Source organism: Vanessa cardui, chromosome 16 (genome assembly GCF_905220365.1).
Source record: "Vanessa cardui chromosome 16, ilVanCard2.1, whole genome shotgun sequence".
Lineage (NCBI taxonomy): Eukaryota > Metazoa > Arthropoda > Insecta > Lepidoptera > Nymphalidae > Vanessa > Vanessa cardui.
The window spans coordinates 13,070,614-13,095,970 of record NC_061138.1 but is presented as its reverse complement, the minus strand read 5'-3'; the positions used below and the strand labels follow the sequence as shown (position 1 = coordinate 13,095,970).

Below are 25,357 nucleotides of genomic sequence, written 5' to 3'. Positions count from 1 at the left end.
TTCTATTTTTTTAGCAATATAATATTGTATACTATTCAATAGAGGTTCTGATAGTGAGAACTGACAAGTCCAGAATCATATCATGACGGCTGACGCATGACATTGACATATCTACTACGTTTACAAAAGAAATATACTTGCTGTTGACTTTATTATGAAAATAATAATTGTTTAGAAAGTTATTTCATGTAGACAAATATTCTCAGCAAAGGCTTATCTTTAAAAAAGAACTTTAAATAGTTAATAAGTCTTAAGACTTTATTTAAGTGTTTGTTCAGAATGAATTCTGCGACCGTAAGTATTTTAGAAATATTTCATTTTAAGTTCTTTACAAACTCATTAAATAAGTAAAACCATGCCAGATATCATCAGTAAACCAGTAATTATCATTTAAATGTTTTTAATGACCAGCTGTTTTAAGTTGCACGTTACTTATATCCCTGAATGCATTTTTTTATTTTCACCTGCTTTGCACGGCTTGAGCTGACGTAGAATTGTTGATACGCTATTACAGCCAGGTGTGCCGCAGGTGCCGCTACTTGACGATGACACCATAGCTTTCGGTGAAGAGGACAATGCAAACAAACAGTTTGTGTAAGTATGTCTGAACATCATCCTTCATTTATAACCCTTATGACTGATACTTAATGTAATTGATACATTGCCAAGCTAATATGTTTGTTTTAAAATGTGTTTTAGTAATGACTGTACTGAAAAAATAAATTAAAATTTTATAATCTACCTAATATTAGAACTATATTATAAAAATACTAGAAGTATTTCAGTATTTACCTTTGAGGATGTTAATCCTTCTAAGAATTTGTTTATGAATGAAAAACTTATAATGAATATGTTTGTTTGGTTAATTGCATCTCTATTCTTTGTGATAGTGTTGTAGTCTGGAAACTCCTCCATTCTGATAATGTGACTAATGAAAGTTTTACGAGCATTCTGTGCCATGAAAATGACATTTTTCATTGGTTTAACCTGAGGAAAAAACTCTGAACTTCCAAAATGGTACCTTTGTAAGCCAGCCAGTAGAAAATTGAGACAGATTTTCTATTTCCATTATAAATGTGAAAGTGTGTTTTTTTAAGCAGACAATTGATTATTTTACATAGAATCTTTATTTTCCAAAATTATACATCGGAATAATGTGGGTGTTAAGTATAATTATTGCAGTAAGATATAAGTCAGCAAGTATATCTGAAGTGTTAATTTAACTTTAATTAAGGTTAACTTTCATTTTATTAAGGTTATTTTATTTCAAATTGTAAAATAAATTATAGTCAAATATCTTTCGATGGTATTCAATCACTACTTTAATGAACATAATTTTTTATAATGAATACAGCAAGTATTGAAAACAATGTTATTTCCTGAAGTCTTATAAAACAGTACTTTTATAATGAAATCCAAATAACTCGTGGAATATTATGTATTAATCTCGTCGAATATTATAATTAAATATTAATGAATTAATAAATATCATGTACATTAAATGATATGACCAGGCTAAAGGCATAAATATTAGTGTATAACATGACAACTAGAGCTTAATGAGTATTTATTTCTTTCAGGCATCCATACATTGTGTTTTTTCACTTGATCTTCAGAAGTGCAGCCATTGTTGTATATATATTATGTGGCTGGTTTTCCGACTCCTTCATAGCAAGCTTTGTGCTGGTTATACTTCTCTTATCAGCTGATTTCTGGACTGTTAAGAACATAAGTGGTAAGAAGGGTATATGTCAGTCAGAAATAAGTTAAATTTTATTATTAAACAGTATTTGTTTTGGATGAATATGTTTCCTACTGTAATTTAATGTTAATGTTGTGTAATACAATGACAGTTATATAATAGATTAATAATGTTAAAATTTACATCTGATTTAAATTTAAGAAAATATTTTAATTGTTTTTTTAATTTCAGGAAGATTACTCGTAGGTCTGAGATGGTGGAACTATGTGGATGATGACGGGAAATCACATTGGGTATTTGAATCCAAGCAGGTAATAGTTAGTACTCTTGCAATGTTTTTTCACAACTAAGACTATTGATGGGTTTTCTAAGGCTGTAGATCCCAAGATTACCAATATAAATAACTAAAAATGATCCAGTATTGTATAGTGGGCGGACTGCCCGCTATATACCTCATCTGTGCATAAGTTCTATGTTTATTACATATATTGGGGATGTAAGGGGGCGCAAACTACACCTTAGTGCCCCAAGCCAACCTCACCTGCCCGTGGTGCATCCTGCCGACCAGCAAACGAGGCTCTGGCGACCGACTGATGGCGGTATAACCATCAACATAATAGGCGTAGCTAAATACCACAGGCCGGTGACGGGCAGCAGCGTCACCGGTGCGAGAAGCTACGCCCTGCGATCGCCAACCCGCCTGCCCAGCGTGGCGATTATGGGCACAACCTCCACATACAGCACACACGCAAGCCACGGCCCCCAGTTCCCGGCAGCCCCGCTATTCCTCGTCATGGTGGCGACGATGGTAACGGCGGGACGGGGGGTGCTAAGAATCACCGGGCTACGGGAGGCCACCACAACCGACTGACCCTTGCGACGTACAACGGACGCACGCTACGGCTTGACTCGCATCTAGCGCAACTTGAGGTAGAACTTGGGAAAATTAGGTGGCACATATTAGGGCTATGTGAAGTCCGTAGAGAGGGAGAGGACACCGTAACCCTCGAATCAGGCCACCTAATGTACTTCCGAGAGGGTGACCAACAATCCCAAGGTGGCGTTGGGTTTCTGGTAAATAAGTCCCTAGTTGACAACGTGGTGGAAATCTCCAGTGTGTCGAACAGGGTAGCGTACCTCATTATAAAGCTCACCGAGAGGTACAGCCTCAAGGTGGTGCAAGCGTACGCACCGACCTCGACACACTCGGACGATGAAGTGGAAGAATTATTCGATGACATATCGAGGGCCCTCCACTTCACCACGAAAACCCACTACAACGTTGTCATGGGGGACTTCAACGCTAAAGTGGGAGTACAGAACTGCAGCGAATCGGTAGTAGGACCCCATGGACTTGGAAGCAGGAATCATAGGGGGCAAATGCTTGTCAACTTCCTCGAACGGGAGGGGCTCTTCTTGATGAACTCCTTCTTCAAGAAGCAGCCGCAAAGGAAGTGGACGTGGCAAAGCCCCGACACTATGACGAAAAACGAGATCGACTTCATAATGACGGACAAGAGGCATATATTCAGAGACGTCTCAGTGATTAACAGGTTCAATACCGGTAGTGATCACCGACTCCTCCGAGGCTCTCTGAATATCAATTTTAAGGCCGAGCGCGCCCGTCTGATGAAGTCCACGCTCCGACCAAAGCTGCTCCAAACCATTGCGGGATCTGAAACATTCCAGTCAATCCTGGAGAACCGATTCGCTGCCGTGGAAACCACAACGGACGTAAACCAGAACCTCGAAAATGTAGTTCGAATTCTCAGGGAAGAAGGCACGAGATATTGTGGCATGCAGCGTAAGGGCAGGAAGTCGAACCTTTCGGAAGAGACTTTGGGGCTCATGAAGAAACGACGTGAAAACCCACCTGTCACTTCGTCAGAGAAACGGCAATTAAACCAAGAGATCAGCAGGCGCGTACGACACGACCTCCGGTGCTCCAATACTCTTGCAATAAAAAGAGCTATTGAGCAGAATCGGGGGTCTAAGGTGTTCGTACAATCTCTTGGAAGGAGCCACCTGACGAAGTTGACCACAGCAAGTGGAGAAGTCGTTTCTTCTAAGCCGGCAGTACTTTCGGAAGTAGAGGAATTCTACGGCCGGTTATACGCATCGCATGCATCTCGACCTGATCCCGAAAATGAGGATCCTAGAGCTACATTAACACGCCATTTCTCCGAAGACCTGCCTGAAGTCAGTATTGGCGAAATCGAGACTGCTCTTGGACAGCTTAAAAATGGAAAAGCCCCTGGAGAGGACGGCGTTACCACAGAGCTATTAAAAGCGGGAGGTAAACCGGTACTTAGGGAACTTCAGACGCTTTTTAACTCTGTCCTCTTCGAAGGGAGAACTCCGGAGGCGTGGAGTAGGAGTGTGGTCGTCCTGTTCTTCAAAAAGGGAGACAAAACCCTGCTGAAGAACTATCGTCCCATATCCCTACTGAGCCATGTCTATAAGCTGTTTTCAAGAGTGATCACGAACCGTCTTGCGCGAAGATTCGACGAATTCCAACCCCCGGAGCAGGCCGGGTTTCGGACCGGATACGGCACCATAGACCACATCCATACAGTGCGGCAGATTATACAGAAGTCCCATGAGTATAATCGGCCCCTGTGTCTTGCATTCGTGGACTATGAGAAGGCCTTTGACTCGGTCGAAATCTGGGCTGTTCTGGAGTCCCTGCAGCGTTGCCAAGTTGATTGGCGATACATCCAAGTGATGAGATGTCTCTACGAAGCTGCCACCATGTCCGTCCGAGTACAAAATCAGCAAACAAATCCCATACCATTGCATCGAGGAGTGAGACAAGGGGACGTTATTTCCCCCAAATTGTTCACTAATGCAATGGAGGATATGTTCAAGACGCTGAACTGGAAAGGACGTGGCATTAACATCAATGGCGAATACATCTCTCACTTGAGATTCGCAGACGACATCGTCATCGTGGCAGAAACGCTGCAGGACCTACAACAAATGCTGAACGAGCTGGCTGATTCTTCTATGCGTATCGGCCTACGGATGAACTTGGATAAAACCAAGGTCATGTTCAATGAACATGTTCTACCGGAACCGACTACGATACACGGTACCGTTCTCGAAGTTGTTCAAAAATATGTCTACCTCGGGCAGACTCTGCGATTAGGTAGAAACAACCTTGAGGACGAGGTGAATAGAAGAATTCAGCTGGGTTGGGCAGCATTTGGGAAGTTACGTCGAATCCTAACATCGTCGATCCCACAGTGCCTTAAGACGAAAGTCTTCAATCAGTGCGTCCTACCCGTCATGACATACGGAGCCGAAACGTGGACACTCACGACAAGGCTGGTCCACCAACTTAAAGTCGCTCAGCGTGCTATGGAAAGGGCTATGCTCGGCGTTTCTTTGAGGGATCGCATCAGAAATGAGGTTATCCGTCAAAGAACCAAAGTCATCGACATAGCCCACCGGATTAGTAAGCTGAAGTGGCAGTGGGCTGGTCATATTTGTCGTAGAACCGACAACCGTTGGGGAAAACGTGTTCTAGAGTGGAGACCGCGTCTCGGCAAACGTAGTGTAGGACGTCCTCAGGCACGGTGGAGTGACGATATACGCAAGGCGGCAGGCAGGAGCTGGATGCGAGTAGCCGGAGAAAGACCACAGTGGCGTGCACTGGGAGAGGCCTATGTCCAACAGTGGACAAAAATAGGCTGTTGATGATGATGATGATGATGATTTTACTTGCTTGTGGAGGTTAAGACATGGTTTTTTCCCAGTCATCTCAGATGAACTCCAAACTTTATACTTATGAGTGCTTCTTCCAATTTCTGCATCTCAGTTACTGTTATTGTTAAGTATATGCATAACTATACTATATTTTATTGTTTACAATTCAAAATATAGCTTTATTTTGATAACTATGATTTATAATAAATTACCGAAATTATTAAAATATATTGGATAAACATACAGTGCATTTATAAATAATAAAAACTTTGTGTAAAATATTAAATTGATTGTAAATCATAGTAAATTTTACACACTTACTTTTTAATATTAGTAATTTTATTATAAAGTGTTGCCTTATAAAATTTATAGTCCAACTGTTATTTGATTCGAAAATTGATAAATGACAACTAAATTATGAGTTCATTAATTAATACGATAAATTAAGGCGCTAAGTTTTTTTTATTCAAGTGGTAAGTTAATGTACCTTATAAAAGCTACCTAGTTCTGGACAAATAATAATAGGAGTCATACGTCCTGTCCTTGTGTGCGCTCGTCGCATATGCTAATTTATCGCGATATGCTTCAATGTTGACATGTCATTTTGAAAAAAATAATACATTTATAATCCATTTAATTTCTTTTTTTTTAATATTCAATTACTTCAGCTTAATACATAATTGCATAAGTATTTATTTATTAAACGATGTACTTTTATAGAAATAACATAAAGCATGAAGTTTAATTTTGTTTATAATAAAATAGTACCTTACATTATTCTTATGTGGAGAAAAGGTTCCTGTATATGTACATGTAAGGCAAATGTGAACGTAATGTATTATTAATTCACAGAACCGTGTAAACCGCAACGAGAGCCGTTTATTCTGGATGGGTCTGATACTTTGTCCACTTATCTGGTCAGGCTTCTTCATCATATGCCTCTTTGGACTTAAATTTAAATGGATGGTATGTTATATTGATATATATACATCCTTAACGGATTAGATAACTTTGATGGCTCTACTCTTCTCATTGTCTTTTCCATTTAATAGATTATTTTTTAATTCGATAAAATTAAATATTTAATTGTAAATTATCTAACCTTTTTTGTGTTTTTTTTGTTTTGTATTTCTGGCAATTTTGGTATTTTTAATCTATGTAATCATTTTTTTTAAATTTGATATGTGACGGTGTTCTCACACTTAAAAAACTTATTTACTCCTATTGAGAGATTATCTATGACCTTGATGATGATGTTTTTTCTAGCTGTTGGTTTTAATCGCGCTAACATTGACTGGCGCCAACCTGTACGGATACGTCAAATGCAAGTTTGGCGCGAAAGAGAACCTTCAGTCCGCGACCACAGACTTCGTCAAGAAGCAGCTGCTGCAGAACGCGTCGTCGTTCATGTTCGCGCAGCCCGCGCCGCCGACGACTGGCAACACTGGCGTCATATAGATTACAAATATATTTTAATGTAAATTAATTAATTAATAATAAATTATAATATCAATATAAGGTTGTATTTTTATCCTTAACTTTAATGCATTTTATAATTTTTTTTTTATTCTAGTACCATATTTGCTAAAAATATCAAATTAAATTTTCAATATTTAAATAGGTAATATAAATACTTTGATAATATGGCGCTGCAATGGGATCGGTGACGTCACTTGCCTATGTTATAATCTGTGGCACATATAATCCACATACAGTAAGCAAATGAGGTTAACGAGCAAGTGACGTCATCATAAGCCCGATCAATCAAGAGCGTTTCGTATCACGTGACAAACGTTTAAAAATATGCATTTTATTTATGAATTTTTGAATAGATTAATTATTATTTTCAGTTTTCGTCAATAAATAACTATTTCTAAACTCATAATATGTACTGGTTACATAATTGATGATTATGATTGTCGATACTTTATTTTTCGCATTGTCATATTGCCTTATATGTATATTAGTTATGTGCCAGTTCTTTATTCTATTTCTCTTATCTTTTAACGGTCATTGATTTATCTATAAAAGATAAATACGGACATAATCTTTAGTTTTTAATTCTTATAATTCAGTAACAGCGCGTTGTGTTAAAAAGGAAACGAATCGAACGAAAATTAAATCGCTTGTTAAAAACAGAGATAAATTAGATATAATACTCGATAAAATATTATATATTACCAATGAGACTAGAGTTCACATTTGTCGTTTTCAATGCAGGATAATTTAATATAATTAATTAATGGAAGCAAGAACGGTATTTCTAGATTGCTATTTTCGTTAGGGGATCATACAATTCAATCGATCCTTGTGACTTGGAAAAGTAGATCAAAGCTTAGATACGTTACAAATTACATTTGTTTTCAGAATACCTATTCAAAGTGCATCGTATGTAGGTACCAGTCCTCTTTAGACTTTAAGATATAAGTATATTTTCGAGTTTGGAAATTGAAATATTAATTTTTTAATATTCAATTACCAAACTCGAAAAATATATATTTTTTAATTTATGTTTAGGTAAACAATTAAATTACAGTAGTTTTTTACAGTTATGAGATGAATACTCTAAATATATAAAGTGTCACTATAATCGTTTTGTCCCACTGCCGTTCATTTGGATAATGTCAGTGAGCAGATTTAATTGTATGGCTACCCTCGGGTGCAAAATTATCACTTTCTTGTCAGGTAGAGCGCGAAAATCATACGATGTATCAGAATACAATAAGATAATTAATTTTACTACTACCTAAAAAAGGTCAGATAGTAAGTTTTGACACCCTAAATTTTGCCGACCTTAGCCCGGGGCTAATTGACCTTTATGGAAATCCGCCGCTAAAATTGATGGAATAAAGATTGGTATCTGTGTGTATTATATTATTGCAATATTATTACTCTTCAGTATGACGGTGCTCATAGATAGCCTTCTGGTATACTGTGTAATACCTTTAATATATGTTACTAATCAAAGACAATTTACAATTTTTTAATGATTTGACGTTTTTCTCAGAGTAATAAGACTACAAGGCAAGAGCCACCATAATGTTGATACAAAGTGTGGTTGTTTTTGCTTGCCAACGACTATTCTTTGTAGCCGCAGATGACCTTGCTTATATGAATATTACCTGATGCGTATTGTGTTACAAATGATGCACTGGATACAATGTTGTACCTACAATAAACCGGCATATAATGCAATATCTACGTCAATTGCCATTATAATAGCAGGACCACACGTATCAAAGATAATAACATCTTTTCATTACGCCTTTGCCATTATAATGTCATTAACACACCTCCTGTCTCATTTTAAATCATAAATGTGTACATAATGAGCCGACATGGCTTCAGTGCTTGTAAAACATTAACATACAGTCATGGGTTCAAATTCGCACGCGTAATACTCATAACAATATAAGAAAGGCTGTTTAGCGGTATAATACACGATGGTATCAGACCCGACAGACTTCCACAAAGCCTATCAAGTACCTAAATTAAATCTTTATCTAGGTTTAATGAATATAAAACGTTGTACTAAAATATTGTTATTATCTCCCAACATGTTATTGTTTTTTTTACGTAGTCTTGTAGATTTTATCTAAATCGATTCTCTAATCACAACTGTTGGTTAATAGGTAGTTTGATTCGTGTCGCTGAACTGAAATCAGAGAAACCGATAAAGCGTCCCATTTATTAAAATATGAATACATTTTTAATTGGTTTGACTTACGCCTTGACTGAGCACACTTTTTTCTACTAAACTCATTGCTTAGTTGGTAATAGATCAAAACCTATACACCGGTCACAGTAACGAGGGTACACAATTAAATAAATAAAAAGCTAACTTTAGTTAGGTATGAGTTACTTCAATGTTTCTTTCTTTTAACGCTAATATATAAGCTTCAAATTAAAATTCATCAATTATAATTGTTAACTACGAAAAACTAACCAATTATCATTCCATTGTTTTGAAATTAAACTATGTCGGTTACGTTCAACATAAGATTCGCTTCTAATGATTATTGAATAGATTAAAAAAAAAAGCCATGAACATGTACCAATTTTGCCCGAAGTACAGTCAGCTCCAGTGGCGCAATTGGTTAGCGCACGGTACTTATAAGACAGTGTTCGTGTGAGATATGCCGGGGTTGTGAGTTCGAGCCTCACCTGGAGCATATTTTTTACATCATAGTAGATATGTTATATTTTTAATATGTTTAGTTTTAATTTTAAATAAATTTCGAAACGTTTAATCTTTAGTTACAAGTGATGTGATTTTGTAATATAATCACTCAAAACAATACAATCCACAAACATACATATGTTATAGCAGAACATTTTGTTTGTTATTTCCCGATTACTAATCCAATTGATGTGGAACTTTCACGTGATTATAAATTATCGTTTCAGGACAGAGACAGACTAGACTGAGATATGCTTGTTACTGTAAATAAAACAAAATCGTTAATTTTGTTCGTCTTGTTAAGTTGTTAGCACTCGTACTCTCGGTAGATTTTTTATGAATAAAGATGATCAAACTCATGATCAAACAACATTAACTATGTTTTAATTAATTTGTCACGCCCTTTTAACACTTAAAAATAAATATAGTAACTGAATAAATAAACTACTAACTGTATAAATGAAAAAGTTGTTTACTCTCTCGATCTTTAATGCTTTAACGGCTAAATCACTGAAACTGTTTTCATGAAATTTGGTATGTATTTAGTTTGAAACTCAAAAAAGATCTTAGGCTATTTATTTAAATCGCCCCTCAAGGGTGTCAAAATAAGGATGAAGGGCTATGTGTAAAATCGTATCGTATTTTTTTTAATTATATGTAAATTTGCAAGCGAGTAGGGTATATATGTATTTAAATTTAAAAATTCCTTTTATAATATAAATATAGCAATAAAAAGTAAAAAAAAGAAAGGCCTACGGAATACGTATTTGGCATCATACAAATGTCCAACATATTATTCGTGCTTTTCAACGAGTAGCTATAATATATTTGGAATTATGCCCTAATGGGGTTAATAATTAAACTATTCTTATTTTTTTTAAATATAACTAGAGAAAGGCTAACACTATTTAAAAAAAATAAAATTTTCAATTGACATAGAGGCTATAGAAATATCAATCAGTCTAATCAAGTATCAAATTTGATCCTTAACTTTTGGGGCGCGAGGCTACGTGAATCGCGAAAGCACTTGACAAACACATCACGCGATTATCCCACACGAAATGGGGTTGCGGAGTATGTGGGACTCACTGATATCGAGGACACCCAGTGCGCCCCAGTAAACCGGAATACTCACTAAAACAGCGGTACCCTCTCCCTTTCTTCGGCGGTCACCACTTAATTTCTTTCGCGTGCTATCGTGGATGGATATAAAGCGGACCATGTGTCCGCTTTATATCCATCCAGGTCCAATGGAAATGGTCAACGACGCTATTCCGTTGCTAAAATCTAGGTACTGACTGTCGCAATAACTACCTACGCATTAATAAGCATACAGTACGTACTCAGTTTACTCCATGAAGCATTATTGCTATGCGTGGAATAGGCACGACATGGCATTAAGCACTTTACGATACAGGGAGCAAACACAACCGATAATATAAATTAATTGAAAAAAATACCAAAGTTACTATTACTATCCAGGTAAGAGATTCGAACCTGGGAGGTCGGTATCTGCACTTGAAAAAGCTAACCATTAGTTAAATAAACGAAGCAAAATTATTAGTATATGTAGTATAAAATTGAAAATATTGTTGAGAAATTTTGTAGAAAATATTTACTATAAAAATATAAAATTGAAATCTTATTTTTAAAACTAAAAAATATGCTCCAGGTGAGGCTCGAACTCACAACCCCGGCATATCTCACACGAACACTGTCTTATAAGTACCGTGCGCTAACCAATTGCGCCACTGGAGCTGTGGCTGCTTGGTCAAAAATACAATACGTATAGTACAATCAAAATATTCGCCTCCGATAGATGACGTAGATTTGTGATGTAAATGTCAAATCGCTTGTTGGAAAAGTAAACTCAACCTGATTTGACACTTTTCTATATTTTTTATTAAAAAAAAAATACAAAGTGCTGTGAATGTTGAAACGAAATTTTATTAAAAATAAACATTAAAATAAATATTACTACCTTTTATCAATTAATAAACTGACATTGCGTAAAGATAAACACAAAATGGAATGTAAACGTCATTTGTGTGCTGTAAAATTTATGTTGTGATTTATATGACAAAATAAAACAAGGTTTTTTACGATTTGGGTGTAGAACGAGAAGTGTGCTACGTTTATCTTCTGTTTTAAGTATCTGATGTTTTCTCAAAATGAATTGGTTCGATACTTCGGGGCTAACCAGCTTAGCCAAGTCAGCACTGAAAGAAGCCCAGAAAACTATTGATAAAGCGTTAGATATTCAGGATGACAGTAATGAGGAGCAGGAAGATGAAGCAGAGGGTCCATCAACGTCTAAATCATCACCTAGTACGAGTAACACACCTCAACAGGATAACTCCGATTTCTTTTCCTCTTGGGGTCTCACTGTCAGCGCCGAAAGCGGAGAAACTGATGCCATAAAAGAGCAGCCTGTGGTGACCGAAAGCCCCTCAAAATCCAATTCTCAAAGTCTGTGGGGATCATTTGCTGGCTCATTCTTTGAACAGCCAAAAACGGATACGATTGTCCGACCTCCAAAAGCAAAGTCCATGAATGTTATTGCAGGCAAATATGATAGTCAGGATGATTTATTTTCAAAAAGCCAGCTGGTGATGTCTGATGGTGCCGAGTGCCTTAATTTAACCAAAGAGGAAACAAAGAAGATAGATGAAAGACGTAATTCCTCCATGTCAAATGTGCTGTCATTCATGTCTAGTAGAAATAGTTCTGACTCAGTGGAAGTATTGTCACAAAGTTTAAAGTCTACACCTGACTCTGAGGCTGCATCGTGCCAGTCCGTGTCCCACAGTTGCAGTATGGGCTTAAAACTAAATTCTGAGTCAGTAGAAATATTGCCAGATAGCCTTATAAGCCCCAGTTCGATTGAATGCCTAGGCTTTGATAGCTATGCTAGTGATAAAAACAGCAGCACTTCATCAAATCTCTCACCTGGTGATTTGTCTGATAAGAAATCTACTCCACTTGGAGAAAGAACTGAAAGGGCAGAAACTGCAGATAGTGTCAGCCTTGTTGCTGATGACGATGAAGATACAATGTCCTATAATTCTATATCTGAATGCACTGCACCCACTGTACTAGACACGGAGGATAAACCTGTGAGTCCATTCCCTAAAACGAATAGAATGGATCCGAGAAGAGGCAATGAGAAGGAAATTACTCTATTAGAACAACCTATCCTCCCTCACAAGATGCAAATCAGTGAAAACTCTTCCAATGACGGTTCATGGTCTGACAGAACCTTGAATGCTGACAATGACAGCATTACTCTTGAAAATCCAGCAGAAGAACAGAAGAAGGATGTTGAACCAGAGGATATATTTATTGAGAAGCTGAGTGACTCTTCTTCATTTTATAATGTCAATATGACAAGTGATTTATTGAGATCTGAGAGCTCAGCCTTTGTCAATGTTGAGAAAAAGCAGTGTAGTCCACCTGGAAGCAATGAGTCATCCCAAAAGGAAGCCAGTATAAAGGAGAGAATTTCACCAGTCAGTTCCGATAGTAAAAGTGATTTAGTTAAGATTGGGTCAGAAAGAACCTCAGGACACACGTCAGGTGATGAGTTGGAGACTGCCACATCATCCGATATAGAAATCATTCCAAGTCCCAATGGAGACAGTAGTAATGGCTGCAGAAATAGCCCTGGAAAGTATGGCTTCAAGCAGAAACTAGATGGTGCAATTTCTCCTAACCTTGTAGACTTAGTATTAGGTAAGAATTTAGCTACTAAAATCCGCGGTCACACTAGGGAGTTATCCGAAGCTTCAGTGCAAAGTAACACCAGTGACGAAAGTCAATGTTCAGAAAACGATCGCCTCATGAGAAGACTGTGTGAGATGGCCGAGATATTGGATGCGAGAGAGAATAGACTGATGGAAGTGAGCAGGAGTAATGCAGAACTAGCGGAGAGCAATGCCAACTTGAAGAGTCAAGTGGAGTCTTTGATGGTTAAACATGAAGGGGGCGATATAAACACCATTACTGAAGACTACACACAGAGAATGTCAGCTCTTGAGAAGAAATTTCAACAAGCAATTAGAGAAAAGGTTTTTATTTTTATTTTAATTTTATGTAATTACAACAATTTCATATTTTAAAACACAGGAAAAAGTATGTATATTTTATTTAAAATATACTTGTATGTCGACATTCATGCAGGATACAGAGATCAGAGATTAAGTGTGTATGTATATCATTCAAAATCAAAAATCAAAATAAAAGTATACTTTATTCAAGTGGGCTTTTACAAGCACTTTTGAATCGTCATTTAACAATTAAGTGAAGCTACCACCGGTTCGGAAAGTAGATTCTACCGAGAAGAACCGGCAAGAAACTCAGTAGTTACTCTTTTTCAACATTTAAATTCAAATTCAAAGATATAAATTTCTTTATTGACCTAATGTCTCAATTCACCAGGATCAATTGCGGAAACAGCTGGATAATGTCAAGACTGATATGACGCGAAAGAATTCATCAGATTTGGAGAACTCCTTGAAGGAGAAAGACGAGATAATAGCACAGCTCCACGAGGAAGGGGAAAAGCTAGCACGCCAAGAGCTGCAGCATTCAAATATCATCAAGAAGCTCAGGGCTAAGGAGAAGGATAATGAGCAAGTCATCAAAGGGCTCCGGTGAGGAAGAATGTATTATATGCTCTAGAAACTTGATATTTGGAAAACTTAATATTTCCAGTTTAGAGTAACTTTAGAGAGTTACTAATATTTGAACGGATATTTTTAGCAAATTTAGATGTTTTCGTTCTTATATTTATACTTATTATGTCAAATACTGTTGTTATCAGAACAAAGCTTATATCGGAACAAAATTATTTTACGCTGTTTACAAATAACAATAAAGTGAACTAGTATAAAATAGAAATCATCACGTAAGCAAAATACGTAATCAGAAGATCTTTTCCTCTCATTCTGTTTCTTTCTGTCTCTTTCTGTTGTATACGTTTTACTGTAACATTGAATAATGTTATTTTTTGTTATTGTTCAAATTCACTTAGAATTTTTAATAACAATGTAAATTATAGCAAAAGCAACTTTGGTCCTACCGGGTATCGCAAGACACCTCCATTTTTTATCATTAATTATCCATTTACAATTTGATATTCAGGGATAAGATAGCCGAGCAGACCGCGGAACTGGACCGCTTAAAGCGCTCCATGGCCGCCAAGGAGGAGCTGGAAGTGAACCAGATCGAAGCGGTGTACCGGCTCACCACGGCCAACAAGAAGATGGAAGTTGAACTTACTGAGGTGAACCATTACCTTATAACACAAGTCTATTCCATTGACAAGGCAGACGGTCTCTACGACTCACTGATATTTAATACTTTATCTAATAAGTGAGCCAGTGTAATAGGCTATTTGACTGGTTTTTAAAATCCATTTTATATTATTTAGTAGAGGTTAAGGAACCCAACAAAAGTTGATTTTTTTATTTCTAGTACATATTTGCCGAAAAATATCAAATTAAAAATTCCATATTTAAATAACGCGCGAAAACGCTACTTGGACAATATGGCGCTGCAAAGGAGTCGGTGACGTCACTTTGCTGTAATTTAATCTGTGGTACATATAGAAAAGCAAGGTTTACAAGAAAGTTACTTCATCATAAGCCCGGCCAATCAGGAGCGTTTTGTGTCACGTGACAAACGTTTGATAAAATGCATTTTTATTTATTGATTTTTGAATAAATTAAGTGTTATTTTCAAGTTTCGTTAGTAAATAACCATTTTTAAACTCATAATATACACTGATTATAATAATTCACAATTTATTTTTCGCATTGTCAAATAGCCTATTAGAGGATACAGCAGACAGATCATATGGGCATACATTTATAGGGCTTAATGACTCTTGCAGTGCCCCACCATCAGGTAGGACTTCGTAGTATTTCATTACTAAAACACAAAATAAAAATCTTAGCAATCGGGTAAATTTTTGTATGCTGTGAAGAAATATAATTTCATAGCTGTTTTATCAGAAATTATTCGTGGTAATGTTTATTGCGGCATCTTATCGATGTTTCTTTAATTTGTTATTTTTTGTAATGGCGTACTGATTAAATACTCGTATACATGAGGCGGATTCGTTAAGCTAAACATTATTTACATAATAGAAGAAGCCTTATATTTTGTTTATAATTATTTTATATAAGTAGTCGCCGTAGTCGTTAGGGTGTTGATTCTCTATTCTCGTGTGTCAGGCAAAAAAGTAGCCCATGTCCTTTCTTGGAGTTTGCTTCATACCAAATTCATCAAATTCTTTTCAGCATGTTACTCGTGAAAGAGAAGACATAGAGTTACTTTCACATAACACATTTATAATATTAATACAGATTTTAGTACATAACGGCATCTAACTCGTGGTAAAGACGCGTGGTGTTCGTCCAACCTTCCTTTTTGCAGAGACATTACCGAAGTGGGCAGGATAGATATAGTTGAAACATATCTCTCCGGTGCCAATCACTTCGGAACTTATTATATGAGCAGATATTAATCACATCGTCTCTAAAAATATTTATAAACCGATATGATTTATTTCTAAGGCGTTATCAATTCCGCTGTATTGTATCTTATCTTTTATCTAATAGAAATGGACAATTAGTTTATCGAATATTCTATCGGAATATGTATGTTAATTGTATGTTTATTAGAAATTTTAATTAGTGATTTTGATCATACTGAGTACAATGTTTATGGGTCACTTATTCTTTTAATACAGAAACGTCCTAATGGTGTACTCTATACCGAGTACTCACTCCCGCTTTTATAATGATATGCAGGACGGCGGGGTGTTTCCTACGAGGCACGACACGTGGAGCGCCGAGGCGCACGGAAACATTCGTCTTCTTATTTTAGTTAAAATTTGGTTTCGGTGCACCTCAGTACGGCTACTCAACAAAATAAGAGCTTTTGATGATTTGACTAATCTTCGCGCCTCGCATAGGTCGCGTAGTTTAAAGTCCACCAAAGTATTCGTACTTTCCCGGACATATATTTACTAGGAGCGAGGCTCGCTCCCGTGTGAGTACAGTATCGACCGTGCCCGCAGAGCCGCAGCGCGCTGGACGACGCCGCGCAGAAGCTGGACGCCACGCGCGCCGCGCGGGACGCCCTCGCGCGCGAGCTGGCCGACCTGCGCCGCGACGCCGCCGACCTGCGCCGCGCCCGCGACGCGCACCAACACCTCGCCGCCGCCGCCGACCGCGCCGCGCGCGACGCCGCCCTGCTGCACGACGAGCTGCGCCAGCTGCGCGCCGAGCGTGCCCGAGGTGCCGCCCGCCGCCCGCACGCACGCCCCCCGCCCCCCACCGCGCGCCCTCACGTGACCCGTCTGTGCAGAGGAGCAGCGCTGGGTGGCGCGCGAGGAGGCGCTGCGCCGCGAGGCGGCCGAGGCGCGCGAGGCGAGCGAGGCGCAGGCGGACGCCGAGGCGCCGGCCGCGCTGCTGCAGCAGCTGGCGGCGCTGCAGCGCGCCGCGCTCGAGCGGGAGCGCGCACACGCCAGCGCCGCCGCCGCGCTGGCCGCGCAGCTGGGTGAGTGGCGCCCGCGGGAGAGCCCCCCGCTCCCCGGGCGCCGGTGCTACGGTTTGCGTGTGCCCGCAGAGGAGGCGCGGCGGCGGGCGGCGGCGGCGACGGAGAGCGAGAGGGCGGGCCGGGCCGAGGCGGCGGCGCTGACGGAGCAGGCGGAGGCGGCGCGGCGGGAGCTGCAGCGCGCCGAGCGGACGCTGCAGCAGCTGCGCGAGGGCGCGGCCGCCGAGCGCGCCGAGCTGGCGGCGCTGCGGGAGCGCCTGCGCGAGTAGGTGTCCCGGGACGGCGTCCGACGTCTCCGGGCGCCTCGTACTCCAGCGAGTGCATCGCAACTTTCCAGAAAGGAGAGCGAGTCGGAGCGCCTCCGCGAGACGAGCGAGGGGGAGCTGGCGGCGCTGCGCGCGCGGGCGGCCGAGCTGGAGGCGCAGCTGGCGGACGAGCGCGCCGCGCTCGACACCGAGAAGAAACGAAATGCTATCCTGCAGGTTACCTCCGGAAACCGTCTCGTCTCCTAGTCCTGAGAGCTAATGGCACATCGATATCCCATGACCGAATACAAATCACAATAATAATATACTTAAATTAAAAGTTTTTAACTCACAAACGTGAGTTTCAATAATTCAAGTACTACTTACCTACTAAATGTGCCAAACATTTCGTGAGGTATCGGACAAATCGAATCATCATTACACAACCTCGTCGTCGTGTCTCCCAAGCGTCGTGCGCTCACGGGCTCGCGTGTTGCAGGAGCAGGTGTCGACCCGCGGGGACGCCTCCCCCGCGCACTCCGTGGCCTCCGACAGCTTCTCCACCTCCTTCTGGCAGACCGTACGCTTATCCGGCCTCCGTACAGGAGAACGATTGCTCGATGTTTTACCACATCATACACAAAATGAGTAAAGTCTCAAGTGCGGCCGCGTCCCGCAGGAGGAGGGGCACGCGCTGGCGGGCGGCGGCGCGGGCGCGCTGGGCGCGGGCGTGGGCGGCGTGGTGGGCGTGGAGGAGGCGCTGGCGGCGCTCACGCGGCGCGAGGGCGAGCGCCGCACGGCGGGCGCGGCGCTGGCGGCGCTGCGGGCCGAGCGCGCCGCGCTCACGGCGCGCCTGGCGCGTCTGCAGGACCAGCTGGCCGACTACCAGGTGAGCGCGACGCCCCGCCCCCCTACGACCACCCCCGCCCCCCTCCCCGCTGGCGCTCACCGTGTGCGTGCGGCCGCAGAACGTGCAGGAGCAGTACGACGCGCTGCTGCAGATGTACGGCGAGAAGGAGGAGCAGCTGGCCGAGCTGCGGCTGGACCTGCACGACGTCACGCAGCTCTACAAGGAGCAGCTGGACGAGCTCGTGCGCCTCAAGCGGCTCGCGCGATAGCACGCAGCCCCCGGCCGCGCACCCCTGGAGGGCGCAGTGGAGCACGCTTCAGATTACTCCACCCTCCCCACTAAATTTAAAAAGCAAACTGCCGTTGCATCTCTCGCCCGATGGGATTACTCGTGCTGCGTTTCTCGATTTTATCTTTAAATTATCATTCACGCGAATATTTTCAATGGTAATTTTTTAAGCTAAAGAATATCCCTTCTCGCAATATTAGAGGTTAAACCGATGTGTAACTCGTGCAATAATCGTTCATATCTTAACGTCGTCGTAGTGTTTTTAAGTAAATCAAGCTACATAATGATATTATCCTTTAATAAAAAAAAACGTTTTCCCTATGACAAGTTTTTAAAAATCGATATTATAAAATTGTATTAATGTTATGGATCACTAAGATAAAATATCTAAATTACCAAGTCTTTGACCATCATTTGCTATAAAAGTAATTACGACGAATTCAACTTAAATTATCTAAATTGACAAAAGAATATCTTATCAGATACAACCACAAACAAATAAAAGTAGTAAAATCGTAGTATTTTAGTATCACCGTAATTATTTTAATTGGGTGTACGCAATAAATAAATAAAAAAAATATATCCAAAGTTCATAATTTATTTTATTGTATATAAAAATATATAGCATTTCATACAATATAATGTGCTTTATATGAATTTATGAAACTCGCTAGCATTAGAAAATGCGGCAAAACACTTTAATTGTAAATAGCATAAATTGTGATATAAAAAATTATTAACTCCAATATTCTGGATGGATCAATGTTGATCCGATCACTTAGCAAATACTATCACCACTGTTTTTTGTTATTGTCACGTGTATGTATTTAAATAATAATTACAGAATTATTGCGGTATTGCCATATATAAAATAAAATATTAGCCTAAAATATTTATAAAATAAATATTAATAATTTTATCTGTCGTTTCAGTTATTTCAAATAATATGCATTCCCATTTACCTCAGTATTTCTCACTAGTTCCTCTCAGGTGAAAAAGAGTAATCCCAGTATTTCCTCACGTTTTGGAAGTTAAAGAAACACAATGTCTGCTTATATCAATAAGCTTTGGTATTCCAGTTTGTCATTTTTTTTATTTAAAGTATTTATGAAAATTTAAAAGTTTATTAAAAGCTTGAATAGTTTTTATTTTTAAGAATCTCATCTCGTATTATTTTTAACCAGTGAGATATAAACAGTCACCATTCGATCTAAAATTTGTCAATGCATATCTAAAAAAAAAATAAGCAACGTATTAACCTACTTCATATCCTGGAACTAAATAAATTCGATTTGGAATGAAGTTTTCTATCCACAAAATTAGTTTTTAATGAAATCGAATTAAGCTGATCTGAAAAGCGCATTTAATGAAACTATATATGAACCCTAACAATTATTGTTTCATAATTAGAGGTTCTTTCAAATGGAAGTTAAAAATCTATTTGCATATAGTCTGCAAATCTAAATTGTTATGTACAATAACAAATATTAAATTAACATAGGCAGCACTAAATATTGAAAAGATGAAATACCTATGAAAGTGTGGACACTCGTCCAGTGGCAATAAATCAAAGTTATTTTAGACATAATATAACCAATAACTATCTGCAGTTATTAAGTTTTCGAAAATAATCATTAAATTACTATGCCACCTGGGGTAATATAACTTTCAAACCACAAACGAATTTTTAATCGATTAGTAGTTTTGTAGTTTACTTTCCTTATAGTAAAAATATCACAAAATTAGCGTCCTGTCTGTACAAATATTACTATATAGATATGTTTAGAACCAGAAATAGTAATAATTAAAAGAAAATGAACAAATAGGCTAACCTCTACAACAGTGATCTTTAATTTACAACAATCAATCTACCACAAAAGAAAAACATTTAATCTACACCACAAATAAAATAACATTGTGATATTGATAATCGCGATCCAATATGTCTGCCGCAAAAATCTCCCGCCCTTTTTTTTAAGGGTACTTGTGTGGCATGACGCACATGTCGTTCGGCTCAGATGTATATTCCAACAATATAAATATTAAATTACATGATTTAATTTTAGTTGACAGCAAATGATAATATATATCACCTTTTTAACTCTTGTTCTTCTACTGTAAGCAATAAAATTATTTTTTGTTTCTACTTTTGATACTTACATAGAATGGAATGCAGGAAGGGGGTGCACAACTTTTATTAGAGGTTATCAATAAAACAATAATATGACATACACCATTTATTAATATTATAATTATGAAGCGACACAAACATACAATCGGTGAATATATTATTCCATGATAATAATAATAAAAAAAAACAAATTTCAATATAAACATGCAAACTTTTTTTGGGCAATTTCCTGGTAATTTTATCCTATCCTAAATTAAATTTTATGAAAGTAGTTTCAATTGATTTTCAACATATCTGAATAACCAAAGAGAGTAGTAAACTTATTGAAATATATCGTGAGGTTTTAATGAAATAGTAAGATATAGAAAAATAAATATGAAAAAAAAGCCTGTAAGTAATAATCTAACAGTATGTTATAAGGAATTTATGTCTTGTTCGAATAATTTTTAGAAGAATTCGTGAAAATAAGATTTTGTTGAAACAAATAAATTCACCGCCACAATCACACAATATTCTACTACGATAGGTACTGATTACATGTTATAGTGTGGACGAGTAACATTCACACCTCAAACACCCGGTAAATGCATATATATTTATGATATAATATACGAGCTCGTTTCTGAACTTCATTGATTTGACAACAGATATATGTTATATATGATCTTGTTTTTTTCACATATTGAATTTTCCAAGCTTGTTTTTCTAACACTGAACATTTATTATTTTTAGACTACACAATGAGTACTATTTATATACTTAATTTATGATAGAATCTGTGACAAATTATCTTCTTCCATCGTCATAAGATGTGGTTGGTGATGAAGACGGTAGCAAAACGACGGTAACACTTAGTGGTATTAAAAATTGTGAAGGTCTGTGAACGACTCTAAGCATGAATTCTAAAGCTATATCTATGGAGACAAGAAAAAGTAATATTAAAAAAAATGGTAGTTATTTCATGCTTTCTTGAATAATTTTTAATACGTAATGAGTACATCGAATTATTTCTTGTAATTAACGATTGTCATATATTTTCTTTAGAGTTTTTCCTGTGAAACCAATAATTAATGAAACATCAATGAAAATTCCCGAGAAACAAGCTCAAACTAGATAACTGTTATATTAAAATACATTTAAATATATATTCATAAATGTTAAGAGTAAATATTTATGTTAACATGTCGAATGAAGAATCCCATTAATCTATGGATGAGTGAACATTAAACGACGCTTTTTTTTAATGAAGTCAAGTTATGGTTTAATCTTTTGTAACGAAATGTTGTCGTTTTCGTTTAAACCGGTCAAAAGAATATTTGTTTACTTTTCCTTTGTTTGAGCACATACTTTGTCTGTGGTCTAAGTATCCGTAAGAAGATGTTCGATCCTACAGTTCGTAAGCCATACTAGTAAGAAAATAATAAAGTCTAATCTAAACATTTCGGTCTGCCGCGATCTCATAACCGGATCGCTTCAGAATTTAAGGAGCTCGATTTCCAACATATTGTATAAAATGACATAACAAATACATATATATTATCTGGGAAATGAACCGAAACACCGTCGCCTAACGTACTGGTAAATTTAAGGGTGAAAAATCGAGCCTCGCCATGAAATAAGAATAAAATCGACTCTCGGTTCCGAAATCGCATCGAAGTCGGATATGAAACTCGGCAATCTATCTCCGACGGAGTCCGGATGACGGCTGTCTGCCGTCCGGTCCGGTCCGGTCGCCCGGCGGGAGCGCGGGCCGCACGGCGCGGGCGTCCGACGCCGGGCTGCGGTGCGGGGGAGGGGGCCGGCGCGGCCGACGGCGCCTTCACACCCACGCCATCCAGCCCTCGTACATCAGGCACAGGTTCTCTGCGCTAGTCGCTTCCGATATTATGTAGTCCACCTGCGGACAAGCGGAACAAGCGGTCAGGCGGGCCGGGGGGCGGGGGGCGGGGCGGGGGTCGCAGGGGGCGGGGCGCGGCGCACCTGGTCGTGCTGCGGCGCGCGGCGCGCGGGCACGTCGCGCGCCTCCAGCTTCAGGCGCACGCGCTTCCACACGCCGGCGCCCGTCGCGCTGCGCTGCTCGCCCGCTGCGGAGGGACGGTTTATAATTTAGTACGTTGCATATTATTTATGTCACCTTATTAATCATGGCACTTTGACGGCGGATACGCACCATGCCTAACGGGTGCACGCGCTCCCAGCGCGGGCTGGCGTGTCAGTCTCCGAGCGCTCTCCGAGCCGCCCGGCAACCTGAAAGGTAGCATTCGAGTAATTAAACAGTTGATATTATTTATTGTCAGTTGATTTCAGGGAACAAATCGGGGGCCAGCCGTCTCGTCCCCGGGTAACTTAAAGTTTTATCGATAAGGTAGGAAGTCAAGAGGCACTCACTCGAGCAGCATCTGCAGCAGCGCCGGCAACGCCTCGCGCAGCAGCTCCGCGTGCGCGAGCGCCGCCCGCACGCGAGTCTCGCTATCGGGCTCCGCCGCCGCCACGCTCAGCGAGTCCGACGCGCTGCGCCACGCCGTCGAGAACTCCTGCGCCGGACTCTCGCCCTGGAACACGAGGCGAGGGTACAGGGACCACCACGACGGAGGGGGGGGAGGGGGGGTTGTAGTCCCGGCACTCACGTCCTGCAGGCGCAGCAGCGCGCGCAGCGGGCCCGCCAGCTCGGCGTGCAGGGCGTCGCGCGGCGCGTCGGCGGCCCGCAGCGCGGCGGCGGCGGCGCGCACGCGGGCGCCCGCGCGCTGCACGCTGGCCGCCGCGGCCGCGCGCGCGCCGCCCAGCGCGCCCGTCGCCTCGTGCACCAGCGCCGACACCGCGCCCACCTGCCACACCACGACTGTTATGGCTGCGATCGGCTATGTATAGCATTAAGGTGTAGATTGAAACTATACGATTGGGACAACTAGGTGTAGTCTTTAAATATTTATATATTTTGAAACTAGCTTTTGCCCGCGACTTCGTTCGCGTGGACTTCAGGTTCGTCCCGTCTAGTCTAGTAATCGTTTAAAATCGCTTCGTAAATAAGTCATTATTTCTCGTACAAAGTAAAAGATAAAAAATGGTTATTGTGGGTTATTCCATATATATAAACATATACCATCACGGACTTTTTTGTAGACCTTTTTAAGTTGTACAATACTGTAGTACATTGTTTTGATCTATCTTATAGAATTCAGTCAGCTTTTGCAACGTAAGCGCAGAAAATGTGTTTACGACCTCACATTAGAAACCTCAAAAATTTTAGCCTATGTGTTATTCTGATGTATAAGCTATATTGTGGTAAAGTTCAGTAGTTTTTACGTGAAAGAGTAACAAACATCCATACATACAAACTTTCGCCTTTATAATAGTAGTAAGATATGCAAATTTTTACAGAGTCGATTTAAAACACAATTGTAGAACTTCCGTGTTCAATATATCAGTAAGTCATTCGATCACGCTACCCATTGTGTGTCGATGTTCCCCTCGGGGTGCAACATCTCCATGAGCGACTCCTCCACCGGCGACACCTGCAGCGAGTACTTCTGCGCCAGCGTGCAGGCCTGCAACCGAGAGGAAAGTCATTGACATCCCAGGAATAATAGTACGAGCTGTATTGGTACAGTACTGCTATATTCTAAGCGAGTTGCATAGGAAGCACTCGCGAGCGCGCACCTTCTCCCAGTGCGCGAGCGCCGTGCGCGCCGTGCGCGAGTTGCGCTGCGCGCGGGCGGCGCGGGCGGCGCGCGCGGCGGGTGCGGCACTAAGTGCGAGCGCGGCGCGCGCATGTGGTGCCAGCGCGGCGCCGGCCGAGGCCAGGCGCTGCGCACGCGCACTGCGCGCCGCCCAGCCCGCCTCCAGCGCGCGCACGACGCCGCGCAGCGCGGGGTTGGCGCCCGCGCCCCACTTCAGTCTGGAATCAGTCGAGTGCGCGAGTGAGTCAGGTCATATTTCTTGATAATTGATGCGGTACTGATGCCTTTTAGGCATACTTGTAATGCATGTTCTTTAACTCAAAATACAAGTTAAATTAGTTTTTTTTGGGTTAAATCGTTGAATTTATAAGCTATGTAAAGTTTAATAAATTTCGCTTAAATGAAACTGCGAATTCAGCTCGTATGACATTGTATGGGTGCGCGACTGGCGCCCTACCGTTGGTGCGCGGCGGTGACGAGCGCCTGCGTGCGCTCCAGCGCGGCGCCCAGGCGCTCCAGCGCGGCCGACAGCTCGCGGGCGCGGCGCGACAGCGGCCCGCTCGGGTCCTGGGTGCTGCTCAGCACCTGCACCTGGAAGCGTCCGATCGGTTCTCGTAAATAGGGATTCAGTCGCACTAACATTTGTTACACCGGACACTAGTGCATACTAGTCCGGCCCACGAGGAAAAAGAATCGTGGGCAGACCACAAAGACGCTGGAGAGACGACATAGAAGAAACCACTGGAAAAGACTGGATAAAATTAGCACAGAATAGGAAAAAATGGAAAGAATTGGAGGAGGCCTATATCCTACGAAGGGGTTCCTATAGTATAATTTGACAAAAAAAAAAAAACAAATATAATCACAATACAAAACTAACATAGATATAAGTATTTTCTTTTATAAAATATGTTAACACTATAGGAAATAAAAAGACTTTATTATTATTATTATACTAGTGCATAATACGCTTAGTGAATGATAACGGCCAACGCCGGAGACTGGTCGGGCGG

General features: G+C 40.4%; 3 protein-coding genes and 2 non-coding genes across 9 annotated transcripts in view; 3 read left to right on the top strand and 2 right to left on the bottom strand.

Annotated features, from left to right (window-relative positions):
• The first annotated feature begins 78 nt into the window (after positions 1-78).
• LOC124536412 (uncharacterized Golgi apparatus membrane protein-like protein CG5021) lies at positions 79-6,925 on the top strand. 4 transcript variants are annotated; one of them, XM_047112951.1, is made up of 6 exons: positions 79-294; positions 530-594; positions 1,581-1,735; positions 1,934-2,019; positions 6,263-6,376; positions 6,677-6,925. In XM_047112951.1, the coding sequence occupies exons 1-6, from the start codon at positions 280-282 to the stop codon at positions 6,866-6,868; spliced, it is 627 nt and encodes a 208-aa protein (XP_046968907.1). In that variant the 5' UTR covers positions 79-279; the 3' UTR covers positions 6,869-6,925. The 4 variants fall into 4 exon arrangements, with proteins under 4 accessions (XP_046968907.1, XP_046968905.1, XP_046968906.1 ...); XM_047112949.1 differs by having other exon boundaries at positions 515-594; XM_047112950.1 differs by having other exon boundaries at positions 81-294; positions 515-594; positions 1,934-2,013.
• Positions 6,926-9,488: 2,563 nt separating this feature from the next.
• Positions 9,489-9,582, top strand: Trnai-uau. Its single transcript has 2 exons — positions 9,489-9,526; positions 9,547-9,582. It is a non-coding gene; the product is annotated as a tRNA-Ile (tRNA).
• Positions 9,583-11,254: 1,672 nt separating this feature from the next.
• Positions 11,255-11,348, bottom strand: Trnai-uau. Its single transcript has 2 exons — positions 11,311-11,348; positions 11,255-11,290 (listed from the first exon to the last, which is right to left on the bottom strand). It is a non-coding gene; the product is annotated as a tRNA-Ile (tRNA).
• Positions 11,349-11,443: 95 nt separating this feature from the next.
• On the top strand, positions 11,444-19,184 carry LOC124536116 (TATA element modulatory factor). 2 transcript variants are annotated; one of them, XM_047112566.1, is made up of 10 exons: positions 11,444-13,657; positions 14,028-14,242; positions 14,733-14,874; positions 16,675-16,894; positions 16,965-17,156; positions 17,226-17,418; positions 17,491-17,635; positions 17,898-17,978; positions 18,078-18,287; positions 18,367-19,184. In XM_047112566.1, the coding sequence occupies exons 1-10, from the start codon at positions 11,762-11,764 to the stop codon at positions 18,514-18,516; spliced, it is 3,444 nt and encodes a 1,147-aa protein (XP_046968522.1). In that variant the 5' UTR covers positions 11,444-11,761; the 3' UTR covers positions 18,517-19,184. The 2 variants fall into 2 exon arrangements, with proteins under 2 accessions (XP_046968522.1, XP_046968521.1); XM_047112565.1 differs by having other exon boundaries at positions 16,965-17,418.
• A 2,817-nt stretch (positions 19,185-22,001) lies between these two features.
• The window catches only part of LOC124536060 (serine/threonine-protein kinase SMG1), a 114,502-nt gene continuing 111,146 nt past the window's right edge, over positions 22,002-25,357 (bottom strand). Inside the window, exons 8-15 of the mRNA XM_047112484.1 lie at positions 24,802-24,935; positions 24,325-24,562; positions 24,114-24,212; positions 23,295-23,492; positions 23,056-23,219; positions 22,838-22,914; positions 22,648-22,751; positions 22,002-22,564 (exon numbers count right to left, since the gene is read on the bottom strand). Of these exons, the coding sequence (XP_046968440.1) occupies positions 22,487-22,564; positions 22,648-22,751; positions 22,838-22,914; positions 23,056-23,219; positions 23,295-23,492; positions 24,114-24,212; positions 24,325-24,562; positions 24,802-24,935 (1,092 nt within the window). The 3' untranslated portion in view covers positions 22,002-22,486. The remainder of the gene's footprint in view (positions 22,565-22,647; positions 22,752-22,837; positions 22,915-23,055; positions 23,220-23,294; positions 23,493-24,113; positions 24,213-24,324; positions 24,563-24,801; positions 24,936-25,357) is intronic.

Excerpts from the sequence above, each read along its gene's own strand:
- LOC124536412 (XM_047112949.1), top strand. Across the intron at positions 2,020-6,262 it reads TTGAATCCAAGCAGGTAATA|AACCGTGTAAACCGCAACGA; the intron begins GTTAGTACTCTT and ends ATTAATTCACAG. Across the intron at positions 6,377-6,676 it reads GACTTAAATTTAAATGGATG|CTGTTGGTTTTAATCGCGCT; the intron begins GTATGTTATATT and ends TGTTTTTTCTAG.
- LOC124536116 (XM_047112565.1), top strand. The coding sequence starts at position 11,762 with ATGAATTGGTTCGATACTTCGGGGCTAACCAGCTTAGCCAAGTCAGCA. Across the intron at positions 13,658-14,027 it reads AACAAGCAATTAGAGAAAAG|GATCAATTGCGGAAACAGCT; the intron begins GTTTTTATTTTT and ends TCAATTCACCAG. Across the intron at positions 14,243-14,732 it reads CAAGTCATCAAAGGGCTCCG|GGATAAGATAGCCGAGCAGA; the intron begins GTGAGGAAGAAT and ends TTTGATATTCAG.